General features: G+C 42.9%; 1 protein-coding gene across 2 annotated transcripts in view; it reads right to left on the reverse strand.

Annotated features, from left to right (window-relative positions):
- RIT2 (Ras like without CAAX 2) overlaps positions 1-19,694 on the reverse strand; it is a 277,916-nt gene extending 258,222 nt beyond the window's left edge. For both annotated transcript variants that reach the window (XM_073343438.1, XM_073343437.1), the window contains exon 1: positions 19,592-19,694. In XM_073343438.1, coding sequence (XP_073199539.1) covers positions 19,592-19,694 — 103 coding nt within the window. The remainder of the gene's footprint in view (positions 1-19,591) is intronic.
- Positions 19,695-20,124: the final 430 nt, after the last annotated feature.

Here is a 20,124-nt window from a genome sequence, read left to right on the forward strand (position 1 = left end):
GCAGATGGGGACACACAGGTAGAGAGAGGTGAAGTACATTGCTCATGGTCACACAACAGTGCAATGGCAGACTGAGGGATAAAATCAAACATCCTCATTCATGTCCTTTCTACACTAGACCACACTGCCCCTCAGAGGTAACAATGAGCTGGGAAAGGGGCACAGGCTTCATGTTCTAAAAACAAATGAGCTCCAGATTTGGCAGTCAGTATCAGACTGGCCCTATTCCTCTCAGCTCAAGAATAGGAGAGGTTATAGAGGAAAATTAATGTAGAGATTCCTATCTGCATATGCATCATTCTTTCAATGGCATTCAGCTTTCCCTCTGCATATACTTCAGCTGCTAGCTCAGTGATACATATAAATCCAACGGTAACACCTCATGCAGCTAGAGCAATTTCAGCTTCCATTTTTTATATTTAAAAGTAAACAAAGAGGTCATTAATCATACTGATTTGTGCATTCCAATAGAAATTAAATCCGCAGTCTGAGATATGAGGGTGCAGTCTGAGGGTTAGGTTTCCCAAACTTTTGATGTCATACACACACCTGGAAAAAGAGTGAGTGCATGTGTACGCACAGATGTTAACACTATGAATGGACAGAAACTTCTACCCTCACACAGTAGGATGCACAGAACGGTCAAAACCAGTGCAAATATATGAGGTCTTAGGTACTGCATGTATGCATGAGAATTTCTGCACTGCACTAAACCAGACAGAGAAGTGGCTATTGTGTATTTATGATTGTTAAAGAAAAGGATAGAGATAGATCCGCAGCTGGTGTAAATCAGCATAGATACATGGTCCATGGAGCTTCATTCAATATTTACATCAGCTAAGGATGCGACCTGGAATGTTGACACTGGCTAGTGTCTCTCATATAAGGACTGTGCTAATAATCTCTGAACGCCTCTCAGTGTGAAATTGGCCACTCACAATTCCACAGGAGACCTAAAGAGGTGCCAAGAATCCTGATCAGGATAAGACTGTCCCAGATTTCGCAAACACCACCTGGGCATTGAAAGTCCAGGCCAGCATCCTGGAGCTGTGACAGCTGCTTCCTGGAGGTAGTTTTGCTGCATTGTCAGGCTCCTGCTACTGGGGTCTGTCCTGTGCAACAGTAAGGTTTTCTTCCAAGACTGCTTCTGACCCTGAAACCTGCCTCAGCTGCACTAGTACGGTGACTAATAATGTGCATATGTGGATGAGACTGGCTCAGAGGAATTGAGCTAACAGTTAATGCCAGGACTGTATGCTCCCTGACTTTAATGGGGGTGGGTGAGATCCAAACACACTACGGAATACTGTGTTGGGGCAATTCTCTAATACTGAGATTTAAAGCTGTGGTGCAGAAAGCATTAGCAGTCACAGCAGGGAGTGAGGCATTGGGCCCCTAGAATCACCCCAAAGGCAGCTATGTGGGGCAGGCTGTTCCATCAGCTTCCTTCCAGGAGGGGTGCATATAAAGATTCCAACCCCCTTGGAGCTGCAGAGACTCCAGCAGCAGATGGGACAGACAGAGAGGAGATGGTGTGGGCCCTGGGGCCATGTGAAACAGGCACATTGCCAGTTTCCTCTTGGGGGGGGGAGCCTGTAAGGATAGAACAAGCAGTAACGGTCTCAAGTTGCAGGAGGTTTAGGTTGGATGTTAGGAAAACCTTTTTCACTAGGAGGGTAGTGAAACACTGGAATGGAGGTGGTAGAATCTCCTTCCTTAGAGGTTTTTAAGGCCTGGCTTGACAAAGCCCTGGCTGGGATGATTTAGTTGGGGAGTGGTCCTGCTTTGAGCAGGGGGTTGGACTAGATGACCTCCTGAGGTCCCTTCCAACCCTGATATTCTATGATTCTATGACTTCACTTGGCTTTGGACCAGGCCCTAAACCCCCAGACTTTTATATGAGCAAGCACTGGGCTCAGCGTAAAACAGGGGATAAAATTTCTGGAGCCAGTCTCTTCTTTGGTCGTTCCAACCCCCTGGTCAGCAACCTGGAACGAATGTCCTCAGGTCATTACAGCATTCCCAGTGTATTTACCCACCCACCCACCCAGTGGTTTCCTGATCAAAGTTTCTCCTTTTGATTAAAGCCTCATTTTTCTATCTTCCAGCTCTGCAAAACAAGCCTAGCTGCTGAAAATTGAGCTGTGCTCTTTCTGCTCCAATGTTAAGGGCAAACAAAGATTGCCGTAATCAGTAGTTAGCTTCCAGTTTTCTTTGTGATGCATGAGGCAGAGCTTGCTTTTTCCATATATCTCTGGCAGTTACACATTCCGACTCAGAGGTGCTGAGCTGACACTTATCACTGAGCAAACCAGACATGACTCAGAAGCCACAGAGGGAACAATAAGTCCCACTCTATCTATAGTTAACCTGGTCCATGGCTGAGGCTCCTACGCATTATGATAATACAAATAATATTAGTCACAAAGCTATCACTTACTACAGTGTGTGTGATTTTTAAAAATCTCAAAGAAATATACAGAAAGATTAGAGTAAGAATGGAAAAATGCCTAGTAGACAATTGCTTACAAACCAAAGCCCTTCAAACCCCACATATTTTTAATAAAAATATTTTTTATTAACATGCACTACACTTAAAAGTAGTTTATGAGAAACATAAAACATATGAAAACCAGTGTGGGGTGCACAAATCCCACTAACACAAATAGGCACTAATTTACCTCTACCACAGCCCTCATAAATTCTTCCACAGACTTAAAAGTCCATGCAAAGGAAGGGGTTTGGGGGTGGGGAGGGAAACAAGCACAAATAATTCCACTGTGAAGCACTTCCTGATTTTTCATCAACAGTTTATGCAGTAGATTCAAAATGAATTATTCATGAGATTTTGTCCATTGCATTGAACTTGAACCAAGCTTTGATGAACACGGTGAATCCTTTCGGGAAAGTTCCAGCAGCATTTCTGCCGTTAGCTATTCTGTTTTGCTGGGGTCAGTATCCGAGCAGTCTTGGTGTCCTAGCAAAGACCACGATAAAACCTAATTTCTCTCCCTCTCTCAGTCATGCATCATGCTATTTATTCTGCATATATTAATGGCATAGATATGAAAGGCTTCCCTTTGGGTCCAAATTCTATAAGTGCTGAGTGCCCTCAGCTTCATTGACTTCACTGGGAATTGAGGATTCTTAGAGCCAGGCAGGAAGTGCTTAGAACCTGACAGAATCAGGTGCCAATGCAGGATCCCTAATTCTTATGTTTTCAACCTAATTATAGAACAAGGAGCAAGACACTCTGCTCATGCAAACTGGCATAATTTCATTGACTTCAGTGTAACTATGCCCCTTTATATCAGCTAAGGATAAATCAAGTAAATACTTGATTAAGAAATGTAAAAGACTGAGATTCGTCCAGCAGGGACAGTGATGCGTTAGAAATAAACACTCCAATATCACAAACTGATTTGATCCGTAGTCCTTTTCAAGCGGATGACATTGAGGAACGAAAGGCATTCAATCACCAAATATTCTATTCCTTTAATATATTGTCACTGTCAATCAGTGGAAAGTGGTTATCTCAATGGGTTTGGCAGAGCCTTCAATAATTCATCCTTGACTAACATGTCAGGGCTTTAACAACTAGTTTTCAATAAACAAGTGAAAATGTACTTTAATTATTTTACATTTAAATACATTTTTCTTGACTGTATCTTAGGGAAATGTTTTTGTTTTTTCCCCAATGGTTATAGTCACTGGCAATTTATTTTTATAGCTCCCCTTACAGCCATCTCTCCTCCTTTTTAAGAGGAGTAGGTTGATGTTACTTCAGTACATATTTAAATAAACGATAAGAGACAGGAGAATGAGTGAATGTGCTGGATCTCTAACAAGGAGGGTTAGGAGAAGAAGAGAGACAGCTGCACATTTTACTTTGCTTCGTGGCACTTTGCTTCTTTGGGCTTGGGATAAATGAAGCCTGATTGTATTTTCAGGCCCTGCAGGGGGGAAAAAATATGTCCAAGTAGTGATACAATGCATTATTCTATTTGCACTCAGGGTTTGATCCTTCAAAGCACAGAGACATTCCCATTGACTTTGAAAGGCACTTAGTACTACTCAGAGTTAGTCCCTAAATGTTCCCACATCCCACTTTCAGAGGTATGTGGGGGATACACAGCAAAGTGACTCACTGCTCTCTCTGGCATTGCATTTATATAAGCTAGCATCACGGCTAAAGGCTGGGTGAGTTTGTTCCAAAGCACTGGCAGGGTTGGAAGAAAAGGATTGACCTAGAAAGGTTTGTGATTCATTTGCTAATAGTGACTCTTACTTCTTACTGTCAACTTTGAGCCTGTGGACAAAGTCTACTGGGAAGCCAACCCACTGGGAGTGAAATGTAGAGGGATGAGTTCTGGCCCCTAGGACAGGTGTCACAAGCGTGCAGCCTTCAGGAAGGGGAGTAATGCAGCTAGCATTGAAAGGGGTAGATGTTGTAAGAACAGAAAGCAGAGGCTCATTGACCTTGTTGTGGGATCTGAGTAATTCTCACTGCCTTAAACTCTCTCTCACCATACTCTTCTTACCTTTGTTTTTTCTTATCCCCCTCCAATGTCCTTCTGTTTTTATTATTCTCTCTTATTTGTGTCTTTTATATGTTCCAGCATCTATTCATCTACTTTTGTGCTCTCGATTATATAATTAATTCTCTTCCCACCTTGTTTTGTTCTCTTAATAAATCCTGCTCTCCCACTTCCTTGCATATCCCAATTCAGAGAGACAGTGTGCAAGCAAATGCAGAATACCCAATGGTTAGTGAGTTTACCTGGGATGAGGCAGACTGAGATGCAAGTCAAAGCTCCAGCTCTGACAGAATAGGGACTAAACCCTAGGTATTCTATATCCCAAGCAAGTGCCCTAACTATTGAGCTATTGACTATTCTCCAAGGCTTTTTCACCCATTTTTATCACCAGAAGAATTGGAAGGCGTTGGTTTCATTCCAATGAAGAATGAAAGCAACTTTTGAAACCTGCACAATTTTACATGAAACAGAATTGTTGTTTTCCATCTAGCCCCAATTTTGACCTCTCGTCTCCTCCTCCTCCTCCAGAGATGAGGAAGAATATTGACTACACAGGGAATTGTTTAGATAGAGAATTTTATTTGGTTGCATAGAAAGTGACTGTAAATTTGCTTTTTAGCTATCCTGGGCACAGATAGATAGCAAAGAAGTCATGTTTCTGTTAAAGCAATTCAGCAAAGGGAATAAGCTCTAGGCTACTGTTATCCTGGTGCTCAGCTGGTTTAAGGCACCATAACTCCATTTAAGTCAATATGGCTATGTTGATTTACAGCAGTAAGCATTTTGAGTTAAAAATCTGCAGCTCCGGTTTATTGATTTTCAGACAGTTAAGGAAAGTTGCAGTCAAGATATTGTAGATTTTGGCCATTGGCATGAGCTAAGCATATTCCACTCAAGGGGTATCCAAATTCCATGGCAGCAACAAGAAGCCTTCAAAGAATCCAGGGATCTCATGGGGAAGTATGAAACATGATAAGTAGCCCTGGTAAAATGAAAGTATTTCACTGTGCACTAATCCACATAACCCAAGACTGAGATTCCACTCATAGTTCTTTTGTGCTGCACAGAGCAAACAAACTGTGTAAATGGGCTTGTCTATATTATAAAGCTTTATTGTGTTTGAACACAAATTGTTAAGCATCAAGTTAGATGACACAATATCAAGCATGACCTTGTAGGTCAGTGTAGGCCAGGAGGAAACACATGCAGCATCATGCCAGCTGATCATGATTAAAATCTGCTGTGATCAAAAACTTGGGATAGGTGGGGGAAATGCAATGGATATTGATTAAAGTTTTCAAATTTAAATTTGTTCCCCCCTTTTTACTTTACTTTCTGTAAATAGTCAAGTTAATGATCTTCACTAGTGTGAACACATGGGGAACATGAGCAGAAAATTGGGTTGCCCATAGTAGGGTGCAAACACCACAATCCCAATTGAACAATTCTTGGAAAAGAGAGAAAAGGTGTGGGAGTTAATATCATTTATTGGACCAACTTCTGTGGGTGAGAGAGACAAGCTTTTGAGCCACACAAACTCTCTTTTTCTTCTGGTCTAGGAAAGGTACTCCAAGTATCACAGCTAAATGCAAAGTGGTACAGATTGTTTAGCATAAGTAGTTAGCACATATTCTAAGGGACCATTCAGGGTAGTGTGGGCCGTCAACACCTCTGCAGTCATAGGATAAAAAGAGGAGGTTAGTGGGTTACAGATAGTTGTAATAATCCAGAAATTTTGTGTCTCTGTTCAGTCCATGATTTTTAGTGTCTAGCAGAGTTATGAATTTAAGCTCTCAGGTTCATCTTTTGAATTTAAGCTCCCAGACTCATCCTCGCTTACAAACAGCCCCCCAGCGTGAAGCAAATACTCACCAGCAACTACACACCACGCCACAGAGACACTAACACAGGAACCAACCCCTGTAACAAACCTTGTTGCCTACTCTGTCCCCATATCTACTCTAGTGACACCATCAGAGGACCCAACCACATCAGCCACACCATCCGGGGACCATTCACCTGAACATCTATTAATGTGATATATGCCAGCAGTGCCTCTCTGCCATATACATTGGCCAAACCAGATAGTCTCTACGTAAAAGAATAAATGGATACAAATCAGACATCTGGAATGGTAACATACAAAACCCAGTAGGTGAACACTTCAATCTCCCTGGACATTCTATAACAGACTTAAAAGTAGCCAGCCTGCAACAAAAAAAAACTTCAAAAACAGACTTCAAAGAGAAACTGCAGAACTAAAATTCATTTGAAAATTTAACACCATTAATTTGGGCTTGAATAAGGACAGGGAGTAGCTGGCTCACTACTTTCCCTCTCTTAGTGTTGACACCTCCTCATCAATTATTGGGAGTGGACCACATCCAACCTGATTGAATTGGCCTTGTCAGCACTGGTTCTCCACTCGTAAGGTAACTCCCTTCTCTTCATGTGTCAGTATAATAATGCCTGCATCTGTAATTTTCACTCCATGCATCTGAAGACGTGGGATTTTTACTCACAAAAGCTTATGCCCAAATAATTTTGTCTTTAAGGTGCCACTGGACTCCTCGTTGTTTTTGTGGAAACAGAGTAACACGGCTACCCCTCTGATCTTTTGAAAGTGTTGTGCAGGTTTCCTTTGAGGATGAGAACTGATTGGTCAGATACAGAGTGATCAAATTCACCTTGCATTTAGCTATGATGCTCAGAGTACCTTTCCTAGACCTGAAGAAGAGCTCTGTGTGGGTTGAAGGCTTGTTTCCCTCATCAACAGAAGTTAGTCCAATAAAAGATATGACCTCACCAACCTTGTCTCTCTAATATCCTGGGACAGACACAGCTACAGCTACACGGCATACAATTCTGGGAATACTCTTTCACTGAATTACAGCTTCTGCCTATGTATATTTATATGGGAGGAGGCAGGCAAGCTGGTGACTTCGACATGAAATATTTTGAGCCTGCTCCTCAGCTGACATCAATCGGTGTCACTCCATTGGGATCTGACCCACTGTCAGGTATGTTGTGAGTAAACTGCAGCAAGGTGGCTTCCTGAGTCGGTGAGTGCTCCTCAGCTAAGCCCCTGCACAGTGCTTTGAAAGCACGTAGAACCTGTCAGTAGAACTGTGTGAGTCTGAAGACTTCCCTTGCTTCTCTTTACACAGGAAGAACAAAAAAAAAAAAAAGCTTGCAGGCGTAGGGGGAATTTAATTAAAGTCAGTGGAGAAATTAAAAGTGGAAAAGGATAAGGACAGGGACAGGGAAGTGAAAGGGAAAGCATAGGAGAGTCAATGAAAGCAGCAGAAAAAACAAACAAACAAACAAAACACACATTCTTTCCTAATTGTGCTTTGAAGGGTCTCTAATGAATTCCCCTCTTCATCCTAACTACAGCAGTGCCCTGAACTGCAGATGGCTTGGCTCAGCAGCAGGGATGGGTTAGAATGGAAAATGCAGCCCCCTGTGGCTGCCTTGCAGATGGTGAACAGCAAAGGGACTGACAGTGCCCAATCATTGTCATGTAGCCCTGTTTATTTCCTTATTTCGGAGTTTACTTGGGACCAGCAGAACAGAAATGCTTCCATATGGAGGCTTTTGTAGCTAGACTCCTTTAGTCAAAAGGCTTCCTTTCCTTAATAAGAACCAATTAGAAGTGAAAAGAAAATGGTAACAACATAGTCCCCATCTACAGTTGTGACTGGAAAACCTCTTTGAGTCAGTCTGCAGGTGAAAACCAGATATGCTCATGTAACCGCTGGTGACTTACATTCACATCCATCATGATTCAGCTGTCCTGAGTGTGTGTGACAGGTAGACCCTGAATCAGTGGAGCACGGGGATGAACCAAATCCCCAATTCCAAACCAGACCACTGTCACAGTAATTGGCTGATTTTCATTTTTCACTAGTGCCATACAGAAGCTCGACATTCAGCATTGTGAATCATAGACACAGTGTAAGGCACCATTCCTATAAACATCTAGGCATGTAAGTAACTTTACACATGTGATTAGTCCTGCTGACTTCAAGTACCTAAGTGTGTGCAGGACTCTCCCCAGTGGCAGAGAGGAACACAGGATAATTATAGAAATTAGAGACTGAAAAGCTCTTCTAGTCACCTGATCCGTTCTCTTGACAGTATAGGACTGGTCTCTACAGTTCATTCTCCTGCATTCTGTTTAGCTCAGCTAAAAACGGTACCTGGGCTGGGACTTCCACCAACCTTGGGAGACTATTCCACAATCTAATCAACCTCACTCTTAGCAAATAGTTACAGATAGATACCCTACCTTCCTAGAAACGACAGGGAGTGAACCCCTTATAGATAGACTGAATGTGTATACATGTTCTTAGCTTTTATCTAAACATTTCATTCCATTCCTCCTAGCCAAATGCTCATGTGTGCTTCCACCAGTTCCCTCTCTTCCTTGATATTTACACGCTTGAAATATGATAGACTGTCATCTCCAGTGTAGACACTGGGCCTGATTCTTGACTACATTACACCATTTTATCCATGTGCAAGTAACACAGTGAAGAATCATGGTATATTGTTTGTCCAAGCTATACAAATATTGGTCTTTTACTCATCTGGAATCATAAATCAAATTTTCTAGGCACTTTAATAATTTTTGTTGATCTTCTCTGAACTCTCTCCAATTCAGCAGCAGCTTTCAGGTATTGAAGGGACTGGGACTGCATACAGTTCTTATGACTTAATCATGTGCTTAAATGCTTCCTTGATTCAGGCCTTAGGTGGGCTAGTGATCAGTGGAAGGGTGAAGCCTAGACATGGAGGAAAGGTGGCCCATCAATGGCTATAAGTGAAGATGGCCAGGGACACAGCCCTCTGCTCTGGATGTCCCTAAACCTCTGTTTAGTGGGGCAGTTACCCCACTGCGGTGGAAAAGGCTAGGCTGATTGGGGAGGCAGCCACAGCTGGGGCCATGCCCCAACCAGGCCACAACTGGCCCTGTTATAAGGGCTCAAGGAGGAGCTGTCTCACTCTCTCTCTAGCTGTGGAAACAGAAGGACCTGGCTGCCTGGGAATAAGGTACCTGGAGCAGAGCAGTGCTGGGGAAGGGCAAGAGGTGCTGGGGAGTTCCAGCCTAGCAACTCCCCAGGCTGAGGCCTTGAGAAAGGCCTATGCGGGTACTGGGGCTGGAATGTGCAACCTGGGGTTAGGCAGAGGCAGCTGGTCCAACCCCCTTGCCGGTGATGAGTGGCCTTTACAGACTGCAGTTTGCCCCAGTGAGAGGGGGCTAGATGATGACTGGCAGTAGCCACTGAGACAAGGTGGGCTTAGAGGGTTGGGAGTTCCCCTAGGAGGGGAGACCCAGAGTTTGGGGGTACTGCTGGGGCAGAACCCTGAGGTAAAGGGCACTGGGGTCCGGGAGGGATATCGGGGCCTGAGGCAGGCGAGTCACCGGCCACCAGAAGGCGCTGTGGAGCTGGAGTTGAGCTAATTCCCAAGATGATCAGCAGGAGGCACCACACCAGCAAGTCTGCTCTTTCCTAATTCTGACTACCAGAAAGTGGGACTGGATGATGGGATGAATAACTTGACATAGCCCTGTTCTGTTTGTTCCCTCTGAAGCATCGGGCACTGGCCGCTGTCAGAAAACAGGATACTGGGCTAGATGGATCATCTGTCTGACCTCGTATGGCCATTTTTATGTTATGGTCTTATGTACAGTGTTCTCAATAGTCAATTGGTATTTGACCTACAGAAATCATCCTATTAAACGTACACACGAGAACCACAATGGACTCCTCCTCCTCTAAAGCTACTGAAGGGCGTGAACAGCCACAGTAATGAAATATCTTTAACTCTCATCCCTGAGGCAAACAATTCTGTCCCTGATGTCTTGTCCAAATTCATAAAATAAATGAATGAGCCAGTGCTTCATCCTGCCAAGTGGATAACAAACATGTTGCCGTTCTTCAGGCAGAAAAGAGAGGGAACAATTATTTATTAATGTGTCTATTTATTAATCCATACATGGATGGCTCACATGTCATTCACTAGGAAAGAGGAGTTTGTACAGCAACAGCAGCACAAAAGTAAACTCCAAACCTGTTAGTTAAAACGGCTTCTGAAACAGAGACAAAGTCAGCCACCATTCATTACAATCTGCTAGAAGTGTATGCACTCAAAGGGCCACTGTTTTTCAAGCTAAGTCATGCTGGCTAGTACCCAAGTCCTCCAACTGTGTCTTTGAGATCATTGTGACCTACTTATTCTAGAAGGTAGTACTCAGTGAGAGTTCAGGTGACAGAATTTCACCCACACTTTTTAACCTCTAGAAGCCATTTGGAGCTACATTGTGGCTTTACTAAAAGTCTAAGTAAGGGGCAATGTGTAGTTGTGTTTAACCAGGAGCAGATCAGGAACAAGATTGTGTCTAAGGTCATGTCTGCTTTATGCCAGTATAGGACTACACCAGAAAAGCACTCTGAGTGTGGATGCAGAGTAAATTAGCAAAATTGCTTTTGCTGGTATATCTTATTCCAGCCCCACCCCAAGAGAAATAAACTTATCACAAGACTCACCATTCCAGAGCACCCCCTTGTAGCACAGTGTGGCATTGCAGCCATTCTGCCTCAGTTTCCCCACCATGTTCTTTGGACTATTCCAGCCACAGATATGACTTGACCCTCCAGCCAAGCCACATTAGAAAATTCAACCCCTCCCCGGGTAACAGAGTCCCTTAGATAAAGTACAGCAAAAGCACAAAAGGAAAGAAATCTTTGACCTAGTCAGGTTCAGCATACAGCCCCCTTCCTTACAGGCAGGCCCAAGGTGCAATGGGCTGTCTCAGCACCCCCCAACAGGTACATGTTCTCTGGTCTGTTCAATCATCCAGTCCAGGCCCACCCTCCTACAAAGGGCTCTGGCTGGAACACTCCTCAGAGAGCTCCTAGCCCTCAATCAGGCTTCCCATGCCCAGGTAGGAGCAGTTTGTCTGCTCTCTTCCCCAGTCATCACTCAACTGCTGGGCTGTCCTCCTTTTAAGTCCAACTCCCAGCACAGGTGTTGAGGGACATAGCTAACTGAGCAGGACTGACTGGCCCCAGATCACTTATTACATTCTTCCACCCCCCTTGCCCAGCCTGAGGGCAAGCTCTATAATCTAGAAGGTCCTCTCCTGTACTCTTCAGATCTGATTTATTTATGTCTTCTGCCTCAGGGCTGTGGTGGGTTCTGTGCTTGTAGATGCTTTAGCTCCCCCTCAAGCTTACTGACCATCGAGATTAGAAGGCTCCTCTCCCTTAGTGTCTTCTGGTGCTCGTTTATCAGTTGCCACCAGGTATACTGAGAGGGAGTGAGCCAGTGACTACAATCTTCTGCTTCTCCATTAGGGACCGTCTGGCATCCCACTGCACATCATGTGGCCTCAAGCTTCTGCTCCCTGGCCTTTATCTCTGCCAGGGGCTCACACAGTTCTGTCACTAGACTACACATTACTCCCTCTTGGAGCTGTGGGGCCTCTTCTGGGGTTGTCAGAATGTCTTTAAACTGTTCAGTACACAAGACCTGGTCTCTAAACCCAGCCTTCTCCGGCTTCCCATTAGTTAAAGAACCCAGCTCTTGCTTTCCAGTTATCAATACCCTCTCTGCTTTTACAAGGGAAGCTCACCTTTGAGCCCCTATTTTACAACACTTATTGCTGCCTGGAGCATAGCCAGTTCCGGCACCTGCAAGCATTTTGTCATCTGAATTTGAGAGCTGCTCTGTTGGGCAAAGACCTCTGCTCCATGCTCATCAGCCACAGAAACCCTCTCCTCTATCTCATCCAGCCCCTCATAGATTAATCTGTGCAGTAGCATAGGGAGGGGCTACTGTTATCCCTGGTATGTCTGTTGCATACACCATCTCTGCAGGTGGGTTGGTTTCTGGATCCAATGCCTCTCTCATATCCCTGGGATGGGAGAGAGCTCCTCTCCCATCCTCCTCTTAAGTCCAAGCATCCAGCAATGCCGTAGCAAGGCAGGGCTAATTGTACAGGGCTGACCCTCCAGGCCTTTAAATGGGGCAGGCTGCCTTGTTACAAAATATATTGATAAAAGTGTAATGTTGCAATTATAGCTGCGTCTGCACTACGGGCTTTTGACTGGTTAGCTGTGTTGGCCAGGGATCTCTCCTCTTCACAACCCTGACTGACATAACTATTCCAGCAGACGTTTGGAGCATAGACATGGCCTAGGAGTAACAATCTGGTCCCTGTCTCTCCTCTTGTATCTGTGGGCAAGTAATGTGAGTAAACCCAGGGTCAGGTACAGATTATTTCTTCCACTGTGCTGGCTGAGCCAAGCAGGCTGGCACATTGTGGGCAGAGTCAAGGCTTTGCTCACATATGTGGGGGAGAGGAAACAGCAGCCTCTTAAAAGTTGTGCTCTCCCCTATGCTGCACCCCATGATAAATAGCCTGGCATAGGATTAAAAATTACACACCTGCAAGGGTCACAACCACACCTTTTGTGTTTTTTACTTCTGCAGCTACTTTCAAAGGCATCCCCTCTCCCATCCTCACCCCCACTTTGTACTATAACCAAACAGATTTATTGAAATTATTTAAGGAGTCGTTTAGACATATAACTAGTGACATGCCATTCCCATCAGGTTGAGCAGAGCTCACATTTGTTGACACCACAGGCCAGTCTGTTTTCCTAGACCTTCTCTTAAAAGGGTAGTTTGAAGGCGGGTTAGAAAAGAAGGAAGGAGAAGAATTTTATGGTGGAGGCGAGTTTTACTGATTGATCTGAAACAATCCTGTATGTGTTCTTATTATTCCGTTTCAGTAGCATCCACAGAGTGCTCATCACTCTCCACTCAGAGAAATCAATCCCTTCCTTGAGCAGCTGTGATCTATTGTGTAATACCACACAAAAGTCCAGTCCTGCACTGTGATATGTAGAGGGTGAGTGCTGTCCCTGTATTGATCACAAGGCAGGTTTAAGACCTAATACTCTGCAAAATGTAGTACTGTGTGGTGTACATTGCATAGTGGATATGTTTTGTGCCACACCAATCTAGTAAATCTAAATTCACTGAGTTATAGCAGAGGTGAACTGCGCCCAATTTGTTTGAAGTGCAGATATGAACTTTGAAACTGTTACTGGAGTTACTGGACCAGGTTGTCTGATTCCTCAAGTTTATGCTCAGAGATTTGTTTCTCTTCTTGGCCCTGGTAGAACCCTGGGGAGTGCTCTAACTTGTACCACTTTGCAATAGTCCCCAAGGGTCAATCCAGCAGTTGTGCTTAGCCAGAGCCCACAATGCTACAGCCAACTTCCTAACATATATCCTGTGGTGTACCTGTAAGGCAGATGGTGTACGGGCTCATTATAATGTCACTACATTTCCTGAGGACCCCCCACCACTGAAGAAATCCCCCGGGAAAAGCAAGCTCTACTCCTTTGCACTACCTGGAGGGGGAGCAGAGCAGGACAGAGAAACTGCCCCACTAAAAGACTGTTTATAAACTCAAGTGGTATGAGTTTGTGGTTTCAGTCCAGTTCCTAGAGCATACATTTTCACCTCCCAAAAACCCAGGCTGGTCCTGATTCTGGAAAAATATCCTGAAATCAATGGACTATTCACCTGCTTAAATGTTTGCAGGACTGGGGCATTTGTTCAGCTGTCGGCATCAGAGAGCGCGAACAGAATGAATGGACCGTGGAACAGTTAAATACTGCTGACTAGATCAGGTCAGGAAAGGCATTTTTCTTTGTGTGTGCATGCAAAAAAAAATTCCTCATAATTTCTCTGGTTTTTAGTTGAACACCTGACAATCAAAAATTGTGTGGGTTTTCTTGCAGAAAATATTTGGGTTTTGGGGTTGCTAGTCCCATGAACATTTATGTAGTCAGATTTTCATTTTTCCAATGACAACCTGAACACTTCTCAAGCATGCTCATTTCTTGTGAGAGAAAAAAAAAAGCCATTTTCCATTCTAAAAAAACTCTTTCAATGCAAAGTTTTTGAAAAGCTCTACTTCTGACCCAAGACATGATCCCTTTAGCTCAGGTGAGGGGGCAACTCCAGTATGTTCCAATCCAGCACCTTTTACCACCAATAGATTGGCTATGTCTAAATGGTATTATGAGTAACATAGCCGATCATGTTCATTCAGCAGGTCTGTCTTCTTTCAGGAGATAGACAAAACTGACCAGATTGAAGCATCCTTTAGGAAATAACATCCCTTGTGAGGCAGAGTTATTTTATTCAAATGTTAGGATAGCTCAACTTGTTTGTTCTTTATGCTATGCTTAGCAATAATTACCTGAGAGGCTTATACAAATGTTTCACAGAGTGTGTTATAATTAATTATTATTGGTGTTGCTAAAATTAAGCTGGAAATGAATAGCCTGCAGAATTCAGAGGCTGTTCTGTTTATCTTTTGTGTATTACTGAATAAAATAGGTGATTAAACCAAGCTGGTTAGACTGTGTTGCTTAGCTGGGGTCTATTCTGGAACTAGATTCACCAACCAAGCCCAGAGCTATGAATAATATTTATAAACAAACCCAGTCTCTCTCTCTCTCTCTCTCTCTAGTCTCTCTCTCTATCTCTCTCTCTCTCACATACACACACTTTGTCAAAAGACTAACTAAGGTTTGTGAATCTTACAAGCCAACACAGGATAAGTTTGGAGATGGGATTTTAGTACAGATCATTATAAAACAGGGGCCAATGCAAAATCTGCTTTCAGGTCCAAATGGCCTCAAAGGCAGCAGGGTTTCAAAGTGCAGATTTTGGGTCCATCTTGAATCAAAGCAGTGAATGATGAATGGCTTTACTTAGTCTCAGCCCCAAACTGCTTGAAATAACATTTTAGTATTTCTCTAGAACTCAGAAAGGGATCTCTTTTTTCAAAATATAATATACAGCGGTCAGTTTACTTTTGAAGGACAGAACACTGTTACTTCCTCATTAACTATAGTGAAACTACTTGCCCAGTTATAATATGCCTGTGTAGCTTTATTTCTGTACCTTAATTGAAATAAACCCATAAGACTAAATTGGCTTCTCCCTGCCCCAGAGTAAAATCGATGTAATTATTGTTTGTTGAATGAAATTGCAAATTTGGGGACCTTAAATTCAGAATCCTTAAAATCTTTTGAAGTTAATACATCACTATTCTTAACTAGCGATGAGCTAAGAGGTGATGTTCAGATCTGATTTTAGTTGGGATTTAGGATAGGATTCGAGATTTGGGTTCTGAAAATAGGGTTTAACTTTGGGTGCCCCACCATTAAGATCTCATTAGCTCTTCCTGTAAGATTTCTGCTACACTGAATGGGATAAGTGTTGTGAGATTGGCTCTTCTAAGATATCTGCCATTTTAGCCCACAATCTTGCAAGAAAAACAGTTCACTACTATCCAGTCAGAACCAGAAACTAGGCTTCTGCTAGTTTTGCATTCCAGTCTGTAACTAAAACTACAGTGACAGGTTTTTATCTTGAGATTCAAATCCCAAAGCTGACTCCACCTAAAGATTGAAAACGTTCAGGTTTGGGGTTCCAGCCATGTTTCATCTCTCCCTGGACCAGGATTTTCAGCAGAAATCTGTCAGCCCCATTGGTAACAGCTCAATTTTCAGTTGACTTCTGCCCTTATTTTTCCATTGGCTTTTCAATCATAGAATCATAGAAATTATAGAAGATTAGGGTTGGAAGAGAATTTAGGAGGTCATCTAGTCCAACCCCCTGCTCAAAGCAGGACCAACCCCAACTAAATCAACTTTTGTTGCCATCTTCATGGGAATGTGTATATACATTATGATTTTGGATTTGATATAAATGGGTTCACAACATCCAGATTTCACTTTCAGTTTCAGAACAGGAACAAACTTCAGTATATTTCACCTGTTATTTTCCCCATCCAAAATGACGATTAACAGAAAATCTCACATGATTTCTGTACAAGCCATAAATCATTCCAGGTTAATTCAAAACTGCACCTAGGTTTGATCAAAACCTTTTGCCAACCTGGAGCAAGTTAGCTGTTCTGTTCATTCCCTCTGGGGCACCTGGCATTGGCCTCTGTTGGAAGACAGGATACTGGATTAGATGGATCTTTTGGTCTGATCCAGTATGGCTGTTTATGTTCTTATGATCCCAAAGCAGGTGATTCTTTTGCATAACGATTGGTATTTTATTGCTGATATTTTCCCTAGTACTTGTAAAGTTGAGCCACATTCTTCTTCCATTTATACCAATGATATTAATGTGGTGGTAAATGAAAGCAGAACTGGGCACTAGTCTAGTAAAGAAGCACCTTAGTGATAAATAAAACCCCTACATTTGATTGTTGAGTTTATCGTGTTTAAGATACGCAACCAAAAGTCTTGGCTTTGCAAACCTAGGTGGGGCATCTTAAGACCCCTTTGAAGCCATTTTTCTTATTATATTTCTGCCCTCCTCCTTACAAATCCATACAAAGCCAGAAGTGTAGATGCTTAAAAGAAGAGAAAAACTTATCTGCAGAGCTTTTTTATATAATTGATTTCACAATACACCAGTGACACCAAATGAATAAGTTCCTGTGTAGTTTCCAGGCCAGGAATGACTGTGAGGAAGTAGAGGTTACCTAGCTGCCAATATCTGTGTTGTATGTACGGATGAGTAACTTGCAGTCTTTAAATCATGGTTTGAGGACTTCAATAACTCAGCCAGAGATTACGGGTCTATTACAGAAATAGGTGGGTGTGGTTCTGTGGCCTGAAATGTGCAGGAAGTCAGACTAAATGATCATAATTGCCCCTTCTGACCTTAGAGTCTATGAGTTATTTTGCATAAGATAAGGAATTGCCTGAACTTTACCTTTACTTCAAAATTCAACAAAATCTATGTCTTTCAATGTCAATAAATGTTCATATGGGGACAGATTGTGAACTCCATCATCATGTTGAACAATAACTGACAACATGAGTAGTCCCACGGAATTCAGTGAGGCTGTTTATGGAGTAATGCATTACTCAGTTTGAGTATGGGGCTTGCAATATAACTCTTAATTTTCATAGAAGCATAGAGGATTATGGTTGGAAGAGATCTCAGGTGGTCTTGTCGTCCAACCCCCTGCTCAAAACAGGACCAACCACAACCAAATCATCCTAGCCAGGGTTGTGGCAAGCTGGGCCTTAAAAATCTCTAAGGATGGAGATTCCACCAGCTCCCTAGGTAACCCATCCCAGTGCTTCACCACCCTCCTAGTGAAACAGTGTTTTCTAAAAAGAAAAGAAGTACTTGTGGCACCTTAGAGACTAACCAATTTATTTGAGCATAAGCTTTCGTGAGCTACAGCTCACTTCATCGGATCCTAGACCTTGCCCACTGCAACTTGAGACCATTGCTCCTTGTTCTAATCCCCCCGCCCCGCTCCACACACTCCATCTGCTTTGCTTGCTTCCAACCAGGGCTGGATCAGGAAATTAGAAGATCAAAAATATTAGAAGAAGTCTTGTTTAAATGAAGCCATCAATTTAATTTCCAAACCAAGAAGATTTGGATTAGTTGGAATAAGCTTCATGTAGGCATCATGATGTTTCAAATACTAGAAATTATTAACTTGTTGAAGTTTCCTTAATTTGTATCTGAGATTCATCTCCCACAATCCAATTCCATTATGAATATTGCAGCATGTATATCTTTACTTTGAAATGTCACAGCGGTTGGGGAACTGCTCTTTTAAAATAAATGGTGCTTGCATAGACAAGGTGGACAAAATTGCTGCCACCTTTGGGATACTCTCAGCAAAAACAAGCATGGCTTTGTTGAAAGTTACAAAGGAAAGATATTTCACAGAGATCCTGCTTGCTGCAGAAAAGTGAGTTGGGAAATACATGCAGTAAACTAACATAAGAAGCCCAATTGTTCATGTTTTATGTAGCGAACAGCAATTGTTTCTCAATATACCACTGCAAAAATTGTCACTGGCTTGGTTAGATTAATATTGAGGGGGTATAGTCCTCTTAGATGAAGGATGCAACCCTAAAACTAAAACCAAATGGAACACTGGCTATAGCATATGGATATAGAGAATGATGTCCTCACTGCTTAAAATATAACTATCTACATCTAGTCTTACCAGGTAGGTCGCAAACAGTGCTTGGCTTGTCTGCAATATCAGTAGTTTAGTTTTACAGCTTGCTTATTCTGTCTGCCCTCCGACTTGCATGGAGGCTAGTCTGTGAAATACTGTATCCCAGTTGTATAGTCATTTCCCGCAGATTTAATTATATACTTGTTGTGCTGGGTTAAATATGCTAGCTACCAGGCAGACACTGCATGCTCAGCAAAGTCTTTTCTTTGCTTTTTTTAAAGATCAGGGAACGTTAGTGTCAGTGACAATAAATCAAAAGGTGATAATATCTGAGAAAAAGAAAACCTCGTCCGGAGAAAAAATCATAGCTCCTCTGAAGAGATGCCACCGCAGACAATATCATGTCTTGCCAGCACTGGACAGCGATATTCAAATATGCTGGGTATCAGCCTTCTGACCTGGAGAGACACTCAGATATGCATCCTATAACTTTCCAGACAGGAGGTGCGAGTACCACCAGCAGAGCCATAATGTCACACAGTAAAGAAGTAACTTAGAAGCTGTGTCATCCTCCTCACTTTCCACTGCAGACCTGACTTGGCAGTCGGTTTTGCAAGTGGTCTCTCCCACGTGCCTCTATGAAGGATGATTTACAGGCCCACAAGTTATACCTACACTGTCCAACATGCCGGTACCCCTTAAAAAGTGCCACAGTGGCATTGTCACAGGCAGAACGGAACAGTAAGCTAACAGCAGCAGGCTGACTGGACCCCAATGTCTGTAAAGGAAAGAGAAGGCTGGCTAAGGAAAAAAAAAAGGATTACAACATTTTTCTCTGCAACAAAATTAAGCTGACTCATGCCCCCAGTCGTTAATTTCAATATTTTTTAATCCAAACCATCTTCAACTGAACTGTGGGTGGGGAACAAGCCCCTTATCAAGCCATTCTTGTTCTCAGAAGTTTACACTCTGATCCACCCCTTGCTGTTAATTAAAAACTTACCGCTTTTGCCAACTCCCCCTGCTCCCAGCATCACCACCTTGTACTCCCGGGAGCCTGCTGAAGAATTGCTGGAGGAGCTGATCATTTCATTTTCTAGCTCCATCTTGCACAAGGGACCAGAGGAGAGTGAGAAGGAGGAAAAAGCAACTGACAAGTGCTTGCTCTGATCTTAAACAACTATAAAAGCAGCATAAATAAAAAAAAAAGAAAGGTATGATACAAGAGGTATGATTTATCAGCCTCACACTCACGGCTGTTCCTGCGGTAGCTGGAGAAGGTCTCATAGCAACCACTTTAACAGCTTCCAATAAAAATCTCTCTCTGCCCCCTCCCATCTCTGTATCATTCTCTCTATGTGTCTCTTCCTGGACAGAAGCAGTTTTGTAAGACTCAGGAGCTCTGCTGCATATGGGTGTTGCTATGTCTTTAGATTTTAACTAAGCGGAGCCTCAGGGGGAAAAAATTGATCACATATCTCTTAATTCTTAAGCTTCTCAATGCAGAACTTATTTTATTTTAAAGAGAGAATGGAG

The sequence above is a fragment of the Lepidochelys kempii genome, chromosome 5 (genome assembly GCF_965140265.1).
Source record: "Lepidochelys kempii isolate rLepKem1 chromosome 5, rLepKem1.hap2, whole genome shotgun sequence".
Classification (NCBI taxonomy): domain Eukaryota; kingdom Metazoa; phylum Chordata; order Testudines; family Cheloniidae; genus Lepidochelys; species Lepidochelys kempii.